Below are 24,920 nucleotides of genomic sequence, written 5' to 3' on the forward strand. Positions count from 1 at the left end.
GCAAATGAAATGGAATTTGGCTGTTGGAACAACCAGATGGTCCAGATCACATCCATTATTTTCCTTTGCAAATTGCAAAGGTGACCCTACATTCTAATCCCTCACCCATAATTTTCATTCCTACTTCCATAATTTTCTTGTAAAGCTGTCATAGGAAATCTCGTTGAAAGTTATTTTGATTTGCTTTTGGGAATATTTACTAATAGCGTCTATTTTTGAAATTACTTATTTCTTTAATATATGTCTAAATAGGTAAGACCGATGGACTAAATTGAGAATAAATTTGCTTACGTAATTGACAATACCGAAATTTTGTAGGATGCTTCTTTTTAAAAGATTTTTATTAGAGAAATCTTTAAATTCTTGAGCATTGTAACATCGTTTTAATTTTGGATCCAATTATGAGTAGGAAAAGATTTAGGTAAAATTTTTTTAATGAAGTTCATTTGATTAAAAATTAAAATCAAAATTGATAGATTAAAAAATTATATTACATAGATCAAATGTATAAATTTTAAAAAAAAATTTAATAAAATTTGATTTTTTTAGATAGATATTTTTAATAAAAATTTTGATAAAATATTTATCATTGAATAAATATTTATCAAATTTGAATTATAATTTATATTTTTAATAATTTTTATATTTACCTAAACCTTTTTTTATTCTTAAAGTATGATTTAAAAAAAAAGCTACAAAATTTAATAATTTTAACGTCATACATCACGTAAAATATTGTAATAATTTAAATATCATAGGACAAAATTTTAAACCTTAAATTCTAAACTTCTATCTTGTCCTAAAAAGTTAGGTGCTTGACACTCAACTTCATGGCTAAGGTTGGAGGGTTGGTAAATTCTAAACTTTTTATCTTGTCCAAAAAAGTTAGGTGCTTGACATTTAACTTCATGGCTAAGGTTGGAGGGTTGGTAAGGAAAGGAAACAAAGAAAAAAATGTTGATCATATTCCAATTTTCTTTTTAAGCAGCCCACCCAATTCACGCCCGTCTCCATTAGAATGTCAGTTTCACAAATGAACAAAAAAAAAAATTGATTCCCTCATTTACCGATCAAATATGTACACGAAACAATATTCAAGAGATGAAAGAAGCAACGTTTGAAATTCTCCCATTGCAAAAGAAAATAACTTCATCAAGAAATTTCAAGGGCAATTACATCAAACAAAGTAACAAACTTGAAATACAAAGAAAAAAGCTACTTCTCTTTGTTTGTTTTTATGACGTTTATGGTATCTCTCTCTCTCGCACCTTTGACACGTTTATCTCTGCTTAATTATGTTAGTAAAATCTTACTCCGTCATCCCCACCATTGATGCACCGCAACACCTTCATCCCTTAGCTTCCCATACAAAGCCAAGCATTCCCAATAAGCCCTTTTGCTCGTGTTCTTTCTTCCACCATGTCCTTGAGGCTTGCATTCCAAGAATAGTTCATCAACCAACCTGATAGCCTTGCTCTTTACCAGATCTTCAACCACTTCAGCCTCTGCCTTCATCACCACATAATCAGCCACATTCACATTCTTCCTCAGCCAATTCGACATCCCAATCTCCGTTGCAGTTGGCACCTCTTTCCTTGAAGCCTCCTTGGTCAGAGTCTCAATCTTGTACATCTCAAATTTCAGATTCCTTGTGGGGTAATTCTCGGTAAACCAATTGGTGCCACTGCCACGTTCTTTCTCCGGCAAGCCTACGTCAATGAACACCCGACGAGGATAGCTTTCAAGTGTGTCTCCCAATAGGTCTGGTAGGAACTTGGTTCGTTTCAGGTAAGTTTTTGATCTCCCTGAAGATGCTCTTGGTGGTTCAAGAAGCACATCTTCCAGGTTCTTCAGTGCTGCTTTCTTTGCTTCTGATGTGTACCCCAAAAGCCTCCTTTGGGTGTTAGAGATTGTTTTAGCATGTTCAATTTTCTTCATTACCAAAACTTTTGACTGGAATTTCCTGAAGTAGACGATTCTGTAATTGGATGGCTTGTCGAATGAATTGGATGACCTTCCACTCAGCTGAACAGCAACAATGCCACCAACTTTAACAGAGCGATCTATGAATTCTGAGGCTGCTCCGAAGTTTTGCGTGAAGGTGAAGTCAAAGGACTCGTTAGGGACTGAACTTTGTCGTTCCAAATCCGTGACAGAACTGAATTCCATATCACTTTTCCTCAAGAACAGAGAACTATGAATGGCCTCGTCATCATCATTGCATAACATCAGTCCTTTGTCACCCAGGTTCAGAATGCCTTCCTTGTTCAAATCGTGAAAGAGCAATGGCAAGAGCTCCAGATTAATGGGATCAGTAGAGACAACTTTAGGCTTAATTTTATCAGCATGGCGTGCATATTCTTTGTTGATAATGGATCCTATTCCCAACCAAGGAAGTAAAACAATGATCAAGGCCAAAATCACCATGAACCGAGCAAGAAGCTTAAAAATCCTAGAATCAAGGACCTTGACGATCAAGTCTGTACAAGCAGGCAAGTTAATGCCACCATAACGCACAGGCTTGTGCTTGTTATGGCATTTGGCTTGAAGTCCATCAATAATAATTTGGGCAGTCATTTTGAGGGAATTCATGACAAAAATGGGCTCAAAATTTAATCACTACAATTCAAAAACGGATTCAAAAGGGTTTTAAAGGAAGTGTGAATAGAAATAGCAGATAAAAAAAGAGCAAAAACAAGATTGTAGTAGGCGAGAGGGAGAGGGAAGAAGCATTTGAGAGAGGCAAATTTAGCGAGTGCAAAATCGAGCAGCGGTGTGATTTCCACCCACGAGACCCACACGGGTACTTTGCAATCTTGACCAAAGTAATAGCAACTGCCTAAACCGCTGAACCTCCATTTCTTGACCTTTTCCCAGTTCCACAATGGATTGCATACACCAACTCAATGATTTTAACGGCACATTTTTAACACTAACTTCACCATGCCCTTCATCAACGAAACATGGTGGCAAAGGGGGAGGGGGGGGAGAAAGAGACAGAGAAAGTGATGTTTTCTTTTCTTCTTCTTCTCTTCTTTTCCTTCCTTCCTTGCTTTGATTTGTGGAAGGGAAGCTTTTCCTGATAATGGGGTTGATCAATGGGAGGTAGGAAAGAGGAATATATAGGAGAGATGTTTGAAAAAAACAAAGGAGGATTTCATAGTCGTTATGGAAATTGGCAAAAATGGATGGTGTCACGAGAAACAAGTTTAGCCATTGCTCTCATCATATCCATCTGTTTTATTATTATTATTATTATTTTCTTCACTTAATTTGCATGTACTAGAGAGATTAAGAGATGGAAGTAGGATTCTCCTTTGAAAGCGGCAAGCGTTAATTTTGTTACTACCCACGTAAGTTTGGGGTGTAAGTGATTGTGCGGTAAAGACTTTGGTTTTCTTCTTGCATTGCTAATAATAATAATGCAACAACGATACCAGGTCGTTTTCTTTCCAAAAGTTAAAGTTAGAGTTGGAAACTTCTTGATTTAAAGCTAGAAACAGTTAAGCTGATGAAATGAATATTAATGGTCGCTCTGATATGAAATGTTGAAGATCAAAAAATTAAAAAGGAGAAAGCAACGTCGCCTGAGAGATTCGAACTCTCGCGGGGAAACCCCATGTACTTAGCAGGCACACGCCTTAACCACTCGGCCAAAGCGACTTGTTAGGTTTGAGAATCAAGTAATAACATCTTAGTTGGTAGCTAAGTATTGCATATTGTGTTACGTGTCAAGGCTAAGTGGCTAATCGGCTTTCCTGTGCTCCTATACATATTTTAATAGTTTTGCTTCAATTTTGATTGTTTTATCCTTTTGGCTGCAATCTTTATTAATGTAATATAAATTGGATATTGGATATTGACCAATTACTTCAAAGAAAGTTGATATAAGTTATTGTTCTTTCCATGCGATAGGCTTAATCTACTGATAGAACTTCAGTTGATTTCTTTTTCTTTTTGGATGGATATAAAACATTAAGTTTTGGTCCAAAAGAATAGTTTGTCATCTGCACATTTTCCACAAAGCTAAGGCTGCAACTCAGCTATCATTTTTCATATTCATGGATTCAAGCAAATCTACTCCGCCCAGCTCCCTACAATGTTACCATCACCATTCACGGTCACAACAAGAAGAATGGCCAATTTGATAAAGCAAGCTCGGGTGAACAAATAAATTTAGCAATGATCCATTAAGGGTAAAATTAAATTTGATGAGATTAAAAATAATAATATTTATTATTATAATTATGATTAAAAATTTTATATTAAATAAATTTTATTAAAATTAATATTTAAATTTAAGATACGATGAATTTATCTACAATATATTAAAAATGTGCTGAAATCCAAATCCTTGCTAAAACAGGTTAGGCGAATTTGATTTCTAATTAGGTTAAGCATAAGCGCAACGCCCAAAAAGCCCTGCCCTACTCTGTCTCTTATTGTACTTTGTTCGTCTTTCCTTTTTCCACCACCTGGTCCAATGCCTCTCTGCTTACCATCTCTGCTGTCTTAAAATAAAACGAGACAGGAACTGAGAAACAAGATCTTCAGAATAATTCTTACTACGTTCAGTTTCCTAGTTTAAAGCCAACATGGGTTTTAATGGCTTTGTTGAAGGCGGTATAGCTTCCGTCGTAGCCGGCTGTTCAACTCACCCGCTCGACCTCATCAAAGTCCGCATGCAACTTCAAGGCGAAACAACGACCTTCTCTCACCATCTTCGCCCAACTACGGCTAATTCCCTTCATCTTTCTCCTCCTTCGCGTGTGGGCCCCATCTCTCTCGCCCTCCGCATTGTTAACTCCGAAGGCCTTCCCGCTCTCTTCTATGGCGTCTCAGCCACTGTCCTCCGCCAATCCCTCTACTCCACCACCTCCATGGGCCTTTACGATCTGTTCAAGCAACGTTGGACCGACCCTGAGACCAAAACCATGCCCTTGACAAAGAAGATCGCTGCCGGGCTTATCGCCGGAGGAATCGGAGCGGCGGTCGGTAATCCAGCTGACGTGGCAATGGTTCGCATACAAGCCGATGGAAGACTTCCACAAGCGCAACGCCGCAATTACAAGAGCGTTTTCGATGCCATTACACAGATTTCGAAGCAAGAAGGCGTGGCTAGCCTGTGGCGAGGCTCATCCCTCACGGTGAACCGCGCGATGATTGTGACGACGTCACAGTTGGCAACTTACGATCAGATCAAGGAAGCCATAATACAGAAGGGAGTCATGGAAGACGGGATATGGACACACTTGGCGGCGAGCTTCGCGGCGGGGGTTGTGGCAGCAATTGCGTCGAACCCGGTGGACGTCATAAAGACGAGGGTGATGAACATGAAGGTGGAGGCTGGTAGGCTTCCACTTTACAATGGGGCGGTTGATTGTTTAATGAAGACGGTGAGAAGGGAAGGGTTTAGGGCGCTTTATAAAGGATTTTTGCCCACGGTTTCTAGGCAAGGGCCGTTTACGGTGGTTTTGTTTGTGACATTGGAGCAAGTGAGGAAGCTGCTTAAGGAATTTCGATCAATTGATTAAAGATTGCTGGTGACTACAATGGAAATGTTGGGTTTATTTGATAAAAATTGTGTTTTACTAAATTTTCCGATTGAAAATGAAGATTAATATAATTTATTGTTTTAAAACATTTTCGAAGGTAAAGTTTGGTGGTTAAGGTTAAAGCTCCAACTTTGTGGGAAATTTGTCTTATTCAAGTGTTGTCCTAATATTTATATCCATAAAAAATTTTCTGGCCTTGAGTTCTCAGCTTTGGCCTACGGCAAAGACACTTGATAATGGGTTCTCAGTTTGAGGCAGTTGCCTACGCATATTCACCATTCTCTTGGTAATGTGGTAGGCACGCAATGAAGCACGATGTGTGGCCGGGGCCCTAAGACTAGGACCATGGATATGCTTATCTAAGACTAAGAGACAATGATGTAAATTGAGAAATTAATTTATGAAAATTTGATTTCTCCAGGAGCAAGACATAGAAAGATTTCTCCAGAACACTTTCTTCAAAACATTCATTCACTAAAGGTAAACAAGTAAAGTTAACAGAGAATTATTCATATGTCGGCTCAAAATAATTTGAGATCATAAATTATTTAGATTTTAACTAAAAAAAAGAATTTCACTAATTTATTGTTAAATCAAATTTAAATTCAAAATTTTCAAATAATCGAATTGAATCAAATTTAAATAATTAAATATTAATTTAAAAAAAATTAAAAGACTAATAAATTTTTATTTTTTTAATTTTTTTAATTTATATAAATAAATAATAAAATATAATATGTAATGTCCATATTTATAATTTTATCAAACCTTTTATTTTTACCTATTTATGATATACTTTTGTTTTTTTTTTTTTGTTCATTTTGCTTATATTAGCTGTTTTCTTCACTTTTAGGTAACAACAAAACCAATTATAAAACTTCAAAGTGGTCATCAACTTAATGTATAAATTACATATAAAAATCAAACATGAAAAATAAAATTTGATTAAACTCAAATTGAATTTTCAACTTCGAATTTTCAAATCAAATTGAGCTTGAGTCTGACGTAATATAATACGATTGGACTTAATTATACCCGGAATCACTGGAAAAACTTTTTGAAGAAAAAAACCAAAATTATGCTGGGTCACATGACAGAAGCAAACATCGAAACAAAAAACGGGTTTTTATAAAGTAATGGGTTGAGATAAAAAGTTCTCCTCTGGCTCGAGGCTAGATCCTAGACTCACCTTCATCAGGCTGTATCAATATCAAACGAGAAATCTTTTTAAATTAAAAGTTGTATTTGCATTTTGCCCATAAAAAAGCACGTAGTTGTTATACAACCCTACTTGGTTTCTGACAATAAAAATCAGTCACCAAGATTTTAAATTATTCAGCTTGGACATACTAGTTGATATGTACATCTTGGATTAAGGGATATCAGCCTCTCCTTTAAGTATGGGCATCAAAATCAGTCCCCTAGCATCTCTCTCTGGTAAACTTTAATCGTATTCAAAGCATCATCGTCAGCCTAAGGTGAATTCGAAGGGATATAAACAAATGTTGCATGCAGAAACAATGACTGAGAGATCATACATGACCCACTTATCATCTGGCGTAAATCCTTGGACTAGAAAGTGACTGACCTAATTGTTGAGCTTTATTGGAACAGTAGGACACCATGGCAATCAGATCGTCTCCTGTTTTTATTGGCCTTCAGGATTTTACCTCCATCCAGGTTCAGTTATCTGATTTCCTAATTTTTTTTTTGCGAGTGGAACTGTTTGGCCTTCTTATCCAACCCATTTGTCTGGATTCTAGAGTTATGGGCTAACGTCTGGTCCTCTACCTTTGTCCGGATTTTGAATAGATTGAATAGGTTCTTGTCCTTTGCCTTTATCTGAGCTTGGAACAGCTTGACTAGAACCTCGGCCTTTCTCCATACCTAGGAGTTCATTTGTAATCTGGCTTCGACGCTCCTTCAGAAAGTTGAGCCGGGTTGTCAGTTTTGTCAGTGCTGAAGTTGTGGAATTGGCTCCCTGAACAACAGTATTAGCTTTCTAAAACAGTAAAAACGACACCAATTATTACCAAATATGCACTGAAAAGTATGAGGACAAGCTATCATGGAATGATGAAACAAACATGTTCTCTAAGATGGAGATAACATAGTAATTTTCTCTTGAATCAGAAACTTTTGATGGTGGTGGGTTCAAATTCAAGAAAACTGCATTAGAGTTTGATACAATTGGTGTCGTGTTAAAATAGAACAGAACATACCTCACCCTTCGTAGCAGACTTCTTGGAATTACCTGAAGCCAGGGGTTTCTGTGCAACTGTCTCTGCTGCATACACACGATTGCTGTTATAAGCTGAATGATCCAACTGTTGGTTTTTAGGTGGATGTTTATTTGCCGAAGATGATTCCTGCTTTTTCTCATTCTCGTACTCTACTTTGTCCACATATTTGTCCTGCAGATCAGATTCTCAGTTCAATGAATTCCATTAAATCAAAAAGCTGTAACTTTACAGATAACCCGCAGCTGCCTAAGAGACCACATTAGGATTAATCATTATCTTGAATGTAGGCCAAGCTTAAGTCTAAACTTAAGAGCTTAACAACCAAAATAGAAATACATTCTCCCGAATAAGTTAGAAACAAAAAACCTAAAGAAACACTTCATAGAAATGGTAAAGAAAAAGTGAAGCAAAAGCAGGTGATGATCTTATAGTTGCTAATTTGCAAGGAAAAGCTCTTTAACAGGTTCAAGCTCAGCCTGTACCTAGAGCAAATGCTCGATATGCTAACCTCACTGTTGAAAAATAATCAAAAGAAAAACAAAAGAGGGAGACAGAAAGAAAGGAGAAAATGCCAGAATGGGTTCAAATCAAGCTCGACTTTGATCCAAAACAAACCCAGCCAAGCTTGCAGAGCTAATGCTCAATTTACAGCTTTTCAGATCATCTGTACATGAAACATAGTGTCTTCATAAATAAAAATATCTGTTGCATTACATTTCACAACTCATAAAGAAATTTATTACTAAGAAGCTGAAGCTAATATGAAATTCAACCATAAAGTTGTTCATCAGGAAAAGAAAACTGATCACATCCTTCAGAACCTGTCTGATCTGGAATCTCCATACACCAACCAGTTGGGTTTATGCACTGACAGAGCACTGGTTTAATCGCCATTTGACCATTCATTGGAATTTATATTCAAATGACTTTCACGAAAACTGAAGTTGTTAACTAATGCTATTTCCATGCTAACAAATGCAAACACTTCCAAATTCAAGAAATGGGTAGAGAGGTTTAGATTTCAAAGAAAATGAAATCCAGTTGTCAGAGTAAAATAAAAGAACCGATTCCATTCAACTTCTCGGAAACTAAAGTACTTCATGCTGGCTCAAACAATGTGAGTTTACCTTGCTTCCTGACCTTTCAAAAGCAGCTTCGTTACCCTTTGGTTTATCCTTGCTGTATTAAGAGTAAAACAAACATATATAGTTAAATCAAGTGCATAAAAGAGATGAGAATGGAGATTGAAAAATATATGAGTTAAATATAAATCTAAAGAGGATTATATGTTTTGAAGCATGAATTATTGGTGAGTTAACAGTTGCCAAACAACTCCAGATGCGTTTTACTTTAAACAATTCGAATCACTAGGAGGATGACAAGTATTCAACTCTTAAAAAGAGACAAAGTAAAGAAAGGTTTTGTAACAAATATCCAAAAAAATATGACAATGCAAGAGAGAACCAACTGAAAGCTTACATTTTAGCTTGATAATTTGATTGATGTTGATTGCACGAATCATTCATGGAAAGAGAATGTTGCTCAAGCTGCTGATTAAGCTGCATCCCCAGATCATCAGACTTTTTCAAATTGATTACGTCTGCCTCTGCTTGAGCTATGTCCTTGAGAACTGCTTTTGTCTTTATCATATTCGCAAGTTAAAATTTGATGCAAAATAAAGATTAGGTACGCTAGTTAAATCTAAGGTAGGCCATTGGCTACCTTTTCATCAATTGTAGCTGGGAGAAATATGGGTCCTTGAGATGGGTTAAGTCCTGCTTCGAGAGCTGTTCTTTTATCTCTCTGCCTTTGCAACTCTTCCTCTAATCTTGCTACCTATAAGTACAATAAGGAGGAACAATCAAGACCGGGCCATTCTCATAAGACTATTTACGATAAAAACCATTAGCTTTGTGCAACTAACTAAGACAATATAAATGCAAATACAAATGTCAAATTCCATATATTAACAAAACAAAATAAAAAGTTTTTTTCATGTTACAAATGTATGCTTCAGTAAAAAAATATATCGATTGTCCACTCTAGATGCATTTTCATGCACTTTGTTAAAAAAAACCTTGACATCTATACACAGATGATATTCATCCCACAACTCTTTCTGCTAGAGAAAAATGGAAAATGTTGCGTACCATGCCAAAGAAAACCTTTAATAAGAACAACCAATTTGCACAAGGATTTTGTCTTATGAATAGGAGTTTTTCCACTAACAAAAAAGACCATTTACAATGATGCACCTATATACTTTTTATGCACCTAAATTTGAACTTGTTTTAGCTATGCCATTTGTGAAAGAATTCATATTGAAGAGGGAACAAAAGATGCATAAACAGATCTCTAACTAACTTTTAAAAATATCAAGGGAATTTGTTGCCTTTAATACATTGTTTTTTCCAGCATCACAATATGTGTCTTTGTTGCTAAAGATACATAACCTAATATAATGCATGAAACAGAAACAACAGAACAAAAAAGAAATGAAAAAAAACTCCTGACAAACGTACATCTTTCTGAAGAGCTAGACGACGCCCATGCAATATCTTCTTTCGTTTTTCCAAGCTGGCTTCGAGAATGGCATTACGCTCAATCTACATTAGAAAGATGACTTGTTATGAAAAGTCTCCAAACAAGTTGAGATACCAATAATTAGAAGGGGTGGATTTCACAGAACCTCTTCTGCAAGTCTCTTTTGCAATGCAGACTTTTCAGCCTCAAGTGTCTCTATTTCAGCCCTAAAATTAGGTCAAAATTAGGTAAGTAAAAAAGAAAATAGAGCAATTATCAAAATAATATAGGTCACTTTATATTGTTTTCGCTTTTTCCCATTTGGCCTTGAAAATTATGTTATGCAAAGCATATATTTGTTTCATCCTGAGTACGAAAGAAGACTTTAAATGGTGCTTGGAACCTTTAATGGGTATCGTATCACTCTATGCTATATGCAAGAATAACCAGGAAAACAAGCGCAAGACATAAGAATAACCAGGAAAACAAGCGCAAGACATAAGAATAACCAGGAAAACAAGTGCAAGACATAAGCTTAACCAGGAAAACTAGTAGCAGGCAAATTTATACAAGGTTTCCTTATACTGATCATGGGAACATCACTTACTCTTCTTCACATGGAAAATCAATGGATTCCATAGAAAGGTTCTTCTTTGTCTGGACAAGCAAACCAGATAAATTAAACAATTAGTTACTACAAGACTATAAACACATAGACCAACTTGAGCAATGGAAAGTTAATAAATAATAATCTTAGGTAACTTGCAAGAGCTAGAATGCATGGTTGGAAATGCTTACTAGCTTAGAGAGAAAGTCAATAGAACTAGGCCAAAAGGAGAATTTTAAATGCAGATAAAAAACACTTACAGTAGTACGTCCCCAAACAGTGGGACACCTAACGTTGTGGCCAGGTCCGTTTCCAATAGATGTGGATTTTGGGACACATGAGATTTGATTATGATGAGTTAACCTATCATCCAACTCGGTTACTCCTTGAACACCTTTGGACAGCTCAGCAAACTTATTGGTCTCTATTGCTGAACTATTGCTACTCTGATTATCCTCACTCCTTTCGGAATCATCATTTTCAGACAGTGAAGAGTGATGTGAACTTGAAAACTTCTTGGTGGCTTTTAAATCATCACCAGCTTTGGAGGACTCGGAACCTGAGCTTGAATAATCAGAATCCTGCAATTTTATTTTCAGTTCATGTAAATATAGTACATCTTTCTATTATTGATTTATTGATCTTTTTACCTTTTAAAGTTAAACAGAAGCAATTCTTAAAATCTAAACTAAGGGACCACAGAATGTGATAGCACATAGCTACATGAAAACAAGCTGGCCTTTTACCAATCAAAAATAGCAAATGAGAAAAAAATCATGATTCGTATAAGGGGAAGAGAGAAAAATTTATATATCTGATTCTGATACATGATGCTGCAAAGTTAATGTAGAATACATTTTGATATGCAGTAATTCAAGTTCATATTATGAGCACAAATTCTAGGGGGAAAACAAACAAAGACATGGAGACAGCAGAAACCTTGAGTCGCCAAATGGTGACAAAGGGAGCATATATACAAGCTACAAAATCATTAAAAAATGTAGAATGAGCAAATAAACCTGGTAACCTATGTGCTCAGTGCATTTCATGCATTAAAGAGAGGTAAATGAAATTTGGAGAAGAGAAAGTTTTTAACTGTTCCAAAATTTGTATTTTTTTTGTTACTGCCATCATTTTTAAAATTTATGAACAAAATATTAAATATGTAAATGCCATTTTAAGAAACTAGAGGAACATGCCTTATCATCATCCAGATCATTATTAACAGAGTGACCACTCTCGCTGCCTGTTCCACTCGTTTCATAGTCCTCATCATTGTATGCAACAGACCCTTCTGTTGCATCATCGCATTCATCATCTTCATAATCTTCATCATCATCATCATCATCATAGGACTCATCATCATCAGTTGCCTCCTCGCTTTCACTTCCACTCTCTTCCGTGTCAGAGTATAAATCAGGGGAAACAGAACCTTCCTGCCAACAAAATGCTCAGCTGATAATCGCAATGTAAAAACCAAATTCGAACCAAAGTAATAAAAAATTGGAATTGGAAAAAACAGCCAAATTTATCATCTGTTATGTTTTTAAGAAAATTATTAATTATTAATATTATTAAAGACTTTGAAATGTTCAATTAGCTCCGCTATGATGACTGTCACATGTATTTTTTGCATTGTAAGAAAAGAATGTAGGGTAATTACTGCATAAATAAGGACAAGAAGACAGTACAGACATAAGGATATTATGACTAGACAAGATCTAGACAGTCATGATCTAGACACTTTAGATTCTCTACCAATGATAGGCCAGGACAACACAAACAATTTTTTACTTAATTACCATGTTTTCTCCAAAAGAACAAAAAGAAAATAAAACATATCGATTGTGAACAAAAGATAAAGCCTTACAGCTCATAAATTTATGGGGTACATATTTGTTTGTATAATGACTACAAAAAGCCATATCGGAGGCAGTTGTGAAAAAGAAGACAATAATTACAGCTTACCCCAAATATTTTATCATACTCTTCCAATAATGTTATAACAATGGCTTGAGCATGATTGGCTGCAGCAGCTGCTTGCAGCAGTTGAATTGAACCATCACCACCCACATCAAAATCATTTTCAATCTCACAGTCACCAGATAGAAGGGGGCGAAGAAGCAAGGGTGCCATGCATGCTGCCACAGCTGAAGAGCTCATCCGATTTTCAGTTTTTTTAGAGGCCACAGTTTGCATCATCATTAGGATTCTGAAAGAAAGGAACCAAAAAAATATAAATATAGATAAGGTAAGTAGAAGCCAAAATAGCGAAGAATGCAGGTGATACCTTAATTGTTGAAGTAAGATCGAAACCCAATTTTTCAAAAAATGACGGTAGTTATGAGAAAGCATTCTCAAGGCATATCACTCATAATTTTTCAACAACAATCAACTTAGTGCAGAAAACTAAAAGAAAGTTAAGGGATGTACTCTGCTTTTTGAGTGATCAATTTTAAATTATTCAATAAGTTCTGGTGTGCTAGGCTTAGTGATTGTAGTTTCTATGTTTATGTCTTCTACAAGATTATTATTCCCCATTTCCCACTCACCCAATTTGCAAGGACCAAGACATATATCAGGGAAAAGAAACAATGTAAACGTAACTGAATTATGACTTTGAAAATGAATCTGATTAACCAAATGTTGACAAAGAAAACCACTTGTCTAACTTTAATGTGGTTTTCTAACTTTACATGCATGGACAGTTGGTTGTATGTGATCTTTCTTAATTCTTTTGCTTATATTTTGATAAAGATAATAATAATTGCATTGTAGGAAAGAGAACATTAAATGCATATGCTTAATCAACAGCAGCATATCTACACTATTCGCATATCATTTAAATCCATGATATAAAAATATTCTTATTTTAACCACCATATGGAATAACAGCTCTCTTTTTAAGCATCCATAATGCTCAGGAAATAAATGCACAAACTGCATGTCAAATATAACTTGTACCAAGAAAAGCATAATACTTAAAAGGGCAAAGAGTGAAGTGATGAATCAATTACCTCTGTAATAAGCGACGGTTTGGCTCAGGAAACGTGTCCAATACTGCCACACGCATAGCATTGACTCTAGCACCATGCTCAGTTCCTAATTGTTGTATTATGTCCGATAACAGAATAACAACAAAACCAAATCTTCAAAAATCATACAGATTGGTAAATCATCCAAAATTTAATGTCGTAGAGCTCAAAGATATTCAACTGGACAATTTCTACCACATCCCTTACGGAGTCAACCAATTCAGAATATAAGAACTTCACACAATGGATGCTTAAAACAAGAACCCAGCCAATGAAATTCCTATTTTACTTAGATTAATGGATAATAACTCCAATAGGGATTATCCAAAACAGACTTCCCTTTAATATTAGAAGCATCAAGAATCCAATTATGATGAAGCTTGTTACGAACTCAATTTAGTACGGGGTAAGATAGCAAAACCAAAAAAACACTTCAAAAGACTTACGGCATGCTTCTAGTAGTGCATTGCAGCATGATGCAGGGACAGGAGATGATGGCAACTCTCGAATAACATACTGGAAAATGGCATGAAGGAAATTAAACAACAAAGTATCAGGATCAGTATATGCCTAACATAAATGAAAGAATCTTGAGGAAGCGAATAAGGCATACCTTCACACAATCAGCAATGACATGTGGATCCTCCTCAGAAGAAAACTCACTTTTTCCTGGATAAAAAAGCATGACCCAAAAGAGTTAGAAGAACACTGAACAGAAAGTATTCTGATGTAGAACTACAAGTAAAGAAAGTGGCTTTGGCTTCTTGCTCTGTCCCATTCAAAAAGCAAAGAAACTTTCTTACATGAATATCAATTCAAATTTAAGTTTTTATAAAGCTAACATTGATAGCATTGTTTACAGCTGAGCATTAAACATTGAATGTGTAAATCCAAAGGATTGTAAGCAAAGAACACAACCTATGGTAGCTTAGCTGGAATCAATTTCATAAATAAAACCAGACTATAGAATATAGTCAAGGACAGAGTGTGTCTGAACAAACCCTGTTCATATTCCCGAATTCGGCGCTCAACATCTTCAACATCTGCAGCTTGCCGTAAGATCCCTTCTACTTTGATTCCTGTTAAATTATTTTAACATGATCAAAAGCAGCTCAAAGATTATAAATAACAGTGCTTTGCTTAAGACTTCAATCACCGAACAATAACATATCACACCCATGGCTATTGGGGGGGGGGGGGGGGGGGCTAAAATTGTGAACAATGTGAAAATTCTTGAAACATAGATAAAAAAATTTAGACACATACAGTGGTGCAGTAAGATGATTCAGAATATGGGTGTCTCAAGAAAGGAATAAAACACAATGCACATATATTCACTAGATTATATAGGCAGTAGACAGTTACCCAGTATATGGAATTAGAACTTATAGCATATTAGTTCAATGAGATCACAACAATTAATACAAAGAAAAACTCACCATGCTCTTCTACAAATCTTAGGGCCTTCTCCAAAAATGTTGGAGATCCATCAACATCTTCCAGCGCAAGTAAAATTGGTCTGCCTACAACTGTAGATCTCACAGGCTGTTTATCATTCACTAACAAAGAGAAAGACAAAAGCATGATATCTCATATGAGAGGAGAAATAAATCAATGCAGCCAACCAAGTTAGAAACTTGGTACATTAAATAAACAACTTGACAGGCTTGTAAAAACCATAACAAAGTGAACAGGTAAAGGAAAATTAGACGGAGGGCAGGTGAAACAAGAATTGGAGGAACTGACAACTAAGGCTCCCAGTTCGTAACATTGTAGAATATTTCTGATTTTGTTACATCATACAAATGAACTTATAGATCATGCATTATTTCTGGTGTTTAAATTGGGAGTCTAGATACAAATGAAGCCCTAGTACATATATTAGTGCAAAGTCACACAACACTTAAAAAAACATGGCTGCTGAACCTTACCTGGTTTCTTAGAACCATCAACTGCATCTGCTTTATCATTCCCAAAGATGCCATTTTGTCCCATCACATGAGCAGAACTTGGTGCTTGTGACAAAGCATTTTCAAGTGCAGCCTTCCACTCATACAAATCCTCCAAAGTTTCAGCCTGCAACACCAACAAAAGGAACCATCATCTGATTTTCCCAACATCTCATTGTTATCCGCTTGATTAAGCATGGAATTCTCTCATAACAGCAGATAGACACATAATCGGTGCTTTTCTCTCTGCATTTCAACCTTCAAAACTTGTGACGTGGCCAAAACAGCTCTTAATAATGGGTTTCACAGGATAACAGAATGCAATCAGCAGGTACAGAATGACCAACTAGAATAAAACTTCTAGAACAAAAATGAAATTTTCATGTTCAAGGCATTCCGGTAACATGCAGGTTCGGTCGCTCAGTAACAAGGTCCTCAGCTTTTCATTAAAGCATAGTCTTGGTCAGATTTATTTGGTCATCCTTGATACGAAGAAGATCTTTTACTGTTTTGGCCGAATCTTGATATTCAATGCCTTTTGAACAGAAAGCTCACAACTATTTATCAAGCTAAGGAACAGATAACACTAAAGAGTCATGAATCTGAAAACCCACTCAACTAAACAGTTTAGAGGAAAGTATGATCCAAAACAGTAAAAAAAAAACGTAATCAGAAGAGATATTATAGATGGAGAAAGGGAGGAAGCACCTTGAGTGTGAAGGTTCGTCCGTCACGGCCATCATGAAATAGTACAGTTATGAGTTTTTTATCAGCTTTGACAACCACACTTTAAATTTGGAAAGGTACCACGAGTTAGTAAACACTTCCAACTGTCATGATATTCGCAACTTGAAGAAGAAATCATGAATTGATAATCTATTCAGAAAAGCAAGCCAACCTGCCTGAATTGTTGAGATCAATACCACCAAGAGTTAAATTCACTTCATTTCCCTTCTGGGAAATGGCATTCTGAGAAGTAAAACAACAGTTCATTAATCTTCTAAATCCTTAAGTATGCAAGATGCAGCAAGAGAAAGAGAAATGGACTAGTGCATGGTATGTGGAGACAAGAGAACAAGTTATTACCAGGATACTAATAACATCTAACCAGTAAGTATCAAACCATCTAGATTTTTACTTCTGTCCCAGGGACGGCATACTGGAGATTTTCCCCAATATCCAAGCCCAAGTCCTTTCCTCAACGAAAGCAACAGTTAAGTCATTTTTCTATATTAGTTGAGGCCTCAAATATCAGACCCCATAAAAGAGGCCCCATAACTGTTATAGGGCATCTAATTAAAGTTTACCCCAATAATAAATCGGGAGTACCTATTAATGAATTTCCATCTTTCATTTTTAGGGTCAGTCTGCTGGGGAACCAAACAGGAATTGGTGAATGAATTGTTATATCGAACTATAGTACCATAATTGTCAGATTAAGCAGTGTTTAGTAAAAACCATCTCTTTTTTATATATTTTTTAATCAAAACTACCATTTCTACTGCACTAAAAATGTACATCTGGAAGTCTTGCTAATGGCTCTAAATTAGCATTCATTTCTCCTTGATAAGTAAATTTCATGAATTTAGCCCCACTAATGATTTATCTTTAGATCATGCTTCCCAATTTCCATAGGCTTAACATAGTATGAGAATTTCCTGATAATCTTATTTAGACTATCCAAAGACAACCTAAAAACTGTAAAACCAGTAACAAGACCTGCTGCCTGAGATAGATACAAAAGTCTCATTTTCATTCGTCTTGAGTGAGAGAGAATTAGAGGATATAAAAGATAATCATTGCAAATTAGTATCATCCATGACGCTGAGGATCTTAAAATCTAGTAGAGTCAGTAAAACAGCAGCACATTGTTTGACCTTGTATCACTTTGCTTCTTTTTTCTTTTATTTTTCGGAGAGCCACTTTACTGTTTCTTTATGATCATTCAGTTGTTGTGCCAAGAAAACAGAAACAGAGGATGTAAAAAAAAAGATAAACAAGCACATGCATCCATGTTGAGACTGACAATCTGCCAGATTGCAAGTACTTACAGGATCACTTCTGAAGAAAACCAGTGAAGTATGTGTCAAGATAAACCACCTTTTCTTCCATGATGTCCATCCAATTCCTTTAATCAAAGAAAAGTATGGGAAAAAAGGGATAAAAATAACCCAGAGGAATCCAAGCCATTGTCTTGGGACTGTAATTTTCAACATAAACCTCATAATGCATATTTTTCTAGTAAAATGTAAGTATAGGTTGTGCTTCACAAATAGTAAGGTGAAAGGCAAATGAGTAACCGAATTACATTGCAAATGCAATTGGAGGTTGTGCTTCACAAAAAGTAAGGTGAAAGTCAAATAACTAACTGAATTAAATTGCAAAGGGTGATAAGAAGAAGCAAATAAAAAAGAAACAAACCTTTGGATGATAAAAAAAGTGGCCCGCTCTTTAAAATCTGCAAGAAAAGTTTTAAACCTTCAAATGCACTAAATTTTACCCCTTTGTAACTTGCATACTTAAGAAACAGGGAATGCAGGACAATGTAAGAAATGATCTCAGTAAAGAAAAATCTAGCAATGCACTTAAAATACAGAACACAGTTCATTCTCTTGTAACCAAATTCCTCATGGTCACTTAAAAATCAAGGATTAAGCTTCATGCGGTTAGCAACAGCTATAATATGTTTGATAATATCAAAAGACAATAACTGCTATACATACAATCTTTCCATGAAATGGTTCAAAACTTCTAGTTGAAATCCCAAGCACATAAGATGTAGACATGTGGTAGACAAATATGATTGTAAACACAATCTCGATGATAAAAAGATGACTGCATGGTAATTTAGGGAATGAATAGTCACATGTAATTTTCAGTCAACGGTTTAAATTCAGAATAGTAAATAGCAATTCGTAGGGGAGGGAGAGAGAGCAGTTTACCGAGTTGCCACTACGAGAATGCAAATGATCTGGCGGGCCTGGTGGACCGGGTGGACCTGGAGCAGAAGCTGGAGCATCTCCCTTGAGAGAAAACAAAAATGATTTTCAACACAAAATCTCCTTTAAAAATCAGAATTTAGGTTTTGTTTTTCCCCCTATGGTTCAAATCCTTTCCTTAAAAAAATAATCAGAAAAAAGCAAGATTGATTCACACCTGATGTCCTTGAGACGGCTCTTCCTTTTTGGACCCCATCCTCTGCTAACAAAATTACACCGCTAACGATGAGAAACAAAATAGAAAATAATCTTCCGTGCAAATTTTCTATAAAAACTATAACGAAAAAAAGTTAAAAGAAAAATAAGTACAAATTTTCTATAAAAACTATAATGTAAAAAAAATTAAAAGAAAAATAACCTGTTGTGCTTGAGACGGTTCTTCCTTTTTGCTAGGCATTTTCTAATCAATAAAATTAAAAAGAATTAACGTAAATAACAATGTAGGTTTTAATAAAATTAAAAAGAATTAACGTAAAATCACATGTAGGTTTCTTTTTTCTTTTTTGCTGTTTTCTGAATATCAAATTCTTCTAAAAACGAATAGAAAATGAATACAAGAAAAAGCAAAAAAAAAAAAAAGAGGGAGAGAGAAAGAGATTATCAAAACCTGTTGTGACGGCTCTTCCTTTTTGTTAGGAATTTTCTGATAACAAAATAAATAAATACGTAAAATCTCCGTTAAAAACACAGAATGTAGTTCTTCTTTTTTCTGCTTCTCAACATCAAAGCCTGGCATAAACGAACTAGAAAATTAACACTCACAAAAAAATAAAAAAAGAGATTGATCAAAACCTGTTGTGGCTGAGATAGTTCATCCTTTTTGGTAGCCATAATCCTCTGATCACTTAGAACCAGAAAAATCACATCCCAAACACGTCACAAAATCAAAAGATCAACAGCCTCTGCACCACCTTGCACTCATCAATTTCAATAATGCCAGTCATTCACAACATTTAAACAAAAAAAAAAAAAGCAATTTCAAAACTCAAAACCAAATGAAAATAACAAGAAAGCAAAAAAAAAAAAAAACTTTTATGTGAATTTGAAACTTACCGGTGGAAAAGAAGAAAGGAAAATGTAGAAGAAAAGAAAAAGGAAATAAAGAAGAAGCGTCAAGGTGAGAACAGAGAATTTTTCTCTGCTTTTTTTTTTCTTTTCTTTGTTTGTGTGAGAGTGTTTTTGGCTCCAAATTGATTGAGGAAACCAGGTAAAATTCTCCTCCGTAACAGAAGGGAGCCGGAACTTTTGCAGCCGCTGTACACGTCACCCTATTCTTTTGCTTTTTCTACTTTTTTGCTTCCGAAAATAATTGTGTTTGGAGGAAATGTCAGTCCCGGTAATTTTCCTATTTTTTGACTGCATGTTACGCCCCTTGAATTCACTGATTGGGCCCACGGGCCCAGATGATTTATGGAATTGATCACGGTTGCTATGATCTCGTTCGGGGTCCATTGGGCTATGCGGGGACCTCGTCGACGTTGATTGATTGAGTTAGAAACAAAAACAAAAACAAAACGATCCGATCCAAGATATGAGGGCAAAAAGATCATAGCCGTTGTTTCTTTTTTTTTTTTTTTGCACAGGTAAGATCATATCCACTATTGACGTAGCACTAAGTTAATATTATATTATATTATATACTTTTGAAAAAAAAAATCTTACAAATTGCGCTTTCGTTTCATTTTAAATGTTTTATATACTTAATATTATAATTTATTTTTTTTAATATTACTGTGTCATGTTTTTTTTTTCAAAAAGTATAAATAAATAAATTTTAAAGATAAAAAGTAAGGGTATAACGTATTTAAAAATAGAAAAAATATTTTATTTGGACATAACAAAAATTAAAAATAAATTTAAAATATTTATTTTTAATTTAAAAAATAAATATTATATTTTTATCATCTAAGTCAACTGCTTTATGTTAGGCTATACCTATACTACTGGATTTTTTTGGCTGAATGTAACATTGCGATTTTGTTTGAAAGGGAGATTATTATCATATCATGCATTGTTTTTTTTTTTTTTTTAAATACATTATATCTTAACTTGCCCAAAGAAAAAATGTGAATCGGAAAAATGTAATTTATATAATTTTATAATGTTTTGCAAGAATTGAGAGTTGTTTTTTCTTTTCAATTTTTTTTTAGTTTATTTTACACTTTCTTCATTCAAATATAACATTCAACACTTTCGTCAGCAAAAGCTTAAGATCTTCCATATGAAAGTGAATATAACAATATTTGAAAATTCAATTTCTCCCTAACCAAGATTAAATTTTCAATTTGTCACTTCTTATTTAAATTCAATTGCTTAAAATTTATATTAATCATGATTTGATAAAAAAATAATTATTTTCATAAGACATAAGTTAATAAAAAAGTGTCAAAATATAATTTGAGCTACATGTTTTGGAATTTAAAATAATTTTTTAGTATTTTTCCTTTTCATCAAATATCCAAATAGTGGTAAAAATTATGAGAATTTAAAAAATATATTTGAAATTGTTATGGTCTGCCAAATAAGTTTTGCAATTACTATACTTGAATTCAAAACTTCATTTATAAATTGTTATGATGGAAAGAAATTTTGACAAAAATAAAGCAAAAAATCCTTCCATGCGATTGGTAGGTTTTATAACTATGAAAATTAAATTAAAACTCCACTACATTTATTAATTATTTTGGTTAAGATGGTTCGTAAATTTTGAGTTAAATTTTGTTATGATTTATAATATTTAAAATGTTATAATTGGATTCTTGATATTTTAAAATTATTTTATAAAATTATTTAAATTAACAATAAGTTTCAATCAGCCCCCGTAAGTAGCATTAGATGACATCTTATGCTGGAAATAAAGTAATCAAAATAATTTCGTTCAAAATTTAAGAATCAATAATGCTAGCTCGAATTTTTTTATATTTTCAATATATTTTATAAAATATTAAATTAAAATTTATATTTTTATATTTTTATCATAATATAATTTATTAGCTAAATTTTTTTGTTTTTAATAGAAAAATATTTTTTCAAAAATTAAAATTAAGTTACATTTTCAAAATATGTTTAAAAAATCAATATTATTTTCAAAAATTTAGTAAAAATTTCTACATCGGTTTAAAATATTAAATTAAAAAAAAAATCATATAATTTTAAAATATTAAGTACAAATTTTCATATAATTTTAAAAAATCAAATTATTAGTCTATTCAATAATTTTTCTATTGAAAATTTTATTTTGACTATTTTCTTTATTAAAATTTTATATTTAAAAAATGAAAAATAGAGAATCCTAAAAAATATTTTTTTTCTTTATTAAATTTTAAAATGTCATAAATTTCTAAAAAAGATTTTGAAAATTTTAACTTAATTTTAATTTTTTAAATCTTTTTTCTATAAAATATATGATTTTACTAATAAATGATATCATAATAAAAAAAATAAATTATTTTAAATTATAATATTTCATAAAATATATTTGAAATATAAAAAATAAAATATTTCTTTAATTATTTTTATTATTGTTTTCTTTTTTCTTTTTTATAAAATATATTTATAAAAAATAAATTTGAAAAAGGAAAAAAGGAAAATATATTTTATATATTTAATAAAAATATATTTTTGATAGAAAATAATATTTCATACTATGATTTATTAGTACAAATAATATTTTAATAAAAATATTTTTTAAAAAATTTAATAAGGAGGATTTGACATGTTTATCTTAGGTTTAATTTTTAGAAATCTATTTTTTTATTAAAAACAAAAAAAAAACTAATAAATTATATTAAGACAAAAATATAAAAATATATTTTTAAAAAATATATAAAATATAAAAAATTTCAAGATAATAGCATTTTACCGTAAACTTTGAGCAAAATTATAATTTGGTTCTTACATCTACTGTGTAAGTTATTAGCTAATATCATTTACGTGATAACAACTAGTGTTTATAATAAATTTAAACGATTTCATTGATAGAATGACTAAAATAATATAATTTTAAGTTATTGAATATCTAATTATAATTTTTTTTTATGATTAAAGACCAAAATAAAATATGACTCATAATTTAAAAATCATAGGTGTTTTCAACATTAATTATTATAATAAAAATAAAACAAAAATAATGAAAATTAGGGAAATTTTGAAAAAATGACAATGGGAAGTAAAGAAAGCAAACAATAAGTTTCCTATCTCTTTGTTTTGCGTAAAAGATGGAAAATATAAATTAAGAAAAAAAGGTCGAGAATATAAACTTTAGGTAATTTCATAATTTCATATAAGAGTAATAATAGATCAAATTATATTGGATTTAGTTTGATTAGTTTGGTTAACTCTTAATATTATGAATTTTCAAATTTTGATTCGAATTTGAGCCTACCTATTTAAGAAAATAAATTAACTCAAATCAAATTTTATTAATTCGGTTCAATAATTTTTTAAAATTATTTTTTTATATTTTATTTTCATATTGTTTGAAATATATTTAGATATAAAATAATTATTTTATTTTATAAAAATTTAAAATATATAAAACTAATAAAAATATATAATTAATCATGACTAAGGACACTAATGCTGACATAATAACTTCTACATGAAATGTTGATATAAATAGAAAAAAAAAAAAAAGGATTTGAATAGGATCTACTAACATGATTGAAAACATTGTTAAAATATTTTTATGAGAAGGTTTTAGTGATAACATAAGGAAACATCATGAAAAAAACAAATAATTTTTTATTTTAACCTTATGACATAATAGGAATAGAAAAATACCATACATAATTATTTTTAATATACGACGGATTAGTCAACTCAAATTACAAAATATATTATAATTATTAACAATTTCTTAGAATTTTAGATGGGGTGAGGATTGTAATTCTTTATATTTTTTTTGTGTATAATGCCATTTGAGGTTAAGAATATATGAAAGTGCCATTCTCTTTATAAGAAAAGTGCATTTTAAGTTATGAAATGAGAGAGGAGATTTCATAATTAAGGTTTTGAATAAGATAACATTTTCATTTTTTATTTTTTTTATATTGAAAAAATAATAAGAATAAAATATGTTAAGCTTTTTATTATCCAGGTGTCGAGCTATTTTTTTGTAAAACTTCCCCTTTAGTATCGTCATCGTAATAGAGTTTAACTAGTAAGTTCGTGATGGATTAATGTTGTTCTTTCATGCTTAGGACATCATAATATCGTACCATGAACGAAAAAAGACGTGTGAAATAAGGAAAAGCAAATTGGCTAGTGATTATGAGGCCTTAATTCTTGATTAGAGGGGACACCAGAGGCCTCTGTCCTTCCATCCCATGGATAGAAGAAAGGGAGGTAGGCTTTTGGTTTTTTCATGTTGTCAAATAGTTGGACAATGAAAATAGATTACAAGTGCTTAATCAAACCGATTGGGTCATGTAGAAACAATGTTCAAGTATATTAGTGTATTAGGATGCCTCAATTGCATGTCATTGCACTTCCACTTGACATATATCATAACGATAAATGATTCGTCTTGTCAGAACTTTCTCTTAAATTTTTAAAATTTTTGTCAGGCAATTTTTGTAAGGATAAAAAATCTTTTACTATATCGGTTATGTTATCGGAAGTGTTAGGGAAGTCGAAATAAGAGAACAAAGAGAACACTTATCTTGGGGAGGGTTTACTATTTAGATGATTTCAACAGTTATTCGTTATGCATTTAGTGATTCGATTTAATTCAAATATTTTTAATTTTTCACTTTTCAATAAAAAAATTAAAATTAAAAATAAAATATCAAAATTTAAATCAAATTAAATAAAAAGATCGATCTAAATATTATCATTTCGATTTAATTTTTTATTTTTTTTCGACTTTTTTTACCCTAAATTTCACTTAAAAATTTTCAATTACATTTCAAAGACAAAATGTAATGTAAGAATTCATATTTTTTTCCTTCATACATGTTGGAGAATTGGAAGAAAGTACTCTCGTAATTTCTTCAAATTTTGTGTTAA

At 32.7% G+C, this 24,920-nt stretch overlaps 2 protein-coding genes, 1 non-coding gene and 1 pseudogene across 16 annotated transcripts; 1 reads left to right on the plus strand and 3 right to left on the minus strand.

The window, feature by feature from the left end:
- Positions 1-1,102: 1,102 nt before the first annotated feature.
- On the minus strand, positions 1,103-3,817 carry LOC149519572 (uncharacterized). Its single transcript, XM_089758258.1, has one exon. The coding sequence runs from the start codon at positions 2,590-2,592 to the stop codon at positions 1,318-1,320; it is 1,275 nt and encodes a 424-aa protein (XP_089614384.1). The 5' UTR covers positions 2,593-3,817; the 3' UTR covers positions 1,103-1,317.
- TRNAS-GCU (transfer RNA serine (anticodon GCU)) lies at positions 3,582-3,663 on the minus strand. The gene has a single exon. It is a non-coding gene; the product is annotated as a tRNA-Ser (tRNA).
- Positions 3,818-4,293: 476 nt separating the features above from the next.
- On the plus strand, positions 4,294-5,641 carry LOC111301423 (mitochondrial uncoupling protein 5 pseudogene; annotated as a pseudogene). The gene has a single exon (XR_016340866.1). The product of XR_016340866.1 is annotated as a mitochondrial uncoupling protein 5 pseudogene (transcript).
- A 1,173-nt stretch (positions 5,642-6,814) lies between these two features.
- On the minus strand, positions 6,815-20,176 carry LOC111287012 (rho GTPase-activating protein REN1-like). 13 transcript variants are annotated; one of them, XM_089758265.1, is made up of 27 exons: positions 19,965-20,176; positions 19,704-19,813; positions 19,519-19,554; positions 19,270-19,311; positions 19,069-19,110; positions 18,855-18,935; positions 18,334-18,370; positions 17,964-18,040; positions 16,811-16,881; positions 16,621-16,699; positions 15,895-16,039; positions 15,403-15,522; positions 14,965-15,042; positions 14,577-14,632; positions 14,410-14,479; positions 13,946-14,030; positions 12,897-13,140; positions 12,128-12,364; positions 11,189-11,509; positions 10,929-10,978; positions 10,488-10,548; positions 10,321-10,404; positions 9,521-9,634; positions 9,278-9,438; positions 8,926-8,977; positions 7,778-7,969; positions 6,815-7,536 (listed from the first exon to the last, which is right to left on the minus strand). In XM_089758265.1, exons 2-27 carry the CDS (start codon positions 19,740-19,742, stop codon positions 7,321-7,323), a joined length of 2,790 nt encoding a protein of 929 aa, XP_089614391.1. In that variant the 5' UTR covers positions 19,743-19,813; positions 19,965-20,176; the 3' UTR covers positions 6,815-7,320. The 13 variants fall into 13 exon arrangements, with proteins under 13 accessions (XP_089614391.1, XP_089614390.1, XP_022733087.2 ...); XM_089758264.1 differs by having other exon boundaries at positions 19,704-19,822; positions 19,965-20,169; XM_022877352.2 differs by having other exon boundaries at positions 19,069-19,113; positions 19,704-19,822; positions 19,965-20,102.
- Between the last annotated feature and the right edge of the window lie 4,744 nt (positions 20,177-24,920).

The sequence above is a fragment of the Durio zibethinus genome, chromosome 3 (genome assembly GCF_047325235.1).
Source record: "Durio zibethinus cultivar Kanyao isolate XHJ-2024 chromosome 3, ASM4732523v1, whole genome shotgun sequence".
NCBI lineage: Eukaryota > Viridiplantae > Streptophyta > Magnoliopsida > Malvales > Malvaceae > Durio > Durio zibethinus.

Coding starts and splice junctions, on each gene's coding strand:
- LOC149519572 (XM_089758258.1), bottom strand. CDS start 2,592: ATGAATTCCCTCAAAATGACTGCCCAAATTATTATTGATGGACTTCAA.
- LOC111287012 (XM_089758259.1), bottom strand. CDS start 19,742: ATGGCTACCAAAAAGGATGAACTATCTCAGCCACAACAG. Junction 14,633..14,964: donor AATTCGGGAATATGAACAGG/GTTTGTTCAGAC, acceptor TTTTTTATCCAG/GAAAAAGTGAGTTTTCTTCT. Junction 9,635..10,320: donor GTCTAGCTCTTCAGAAAGAT/GTACGTTTGTCA, acceptor TTGTACTTATAG/GTAGCAAGATTAGAGGAAGA.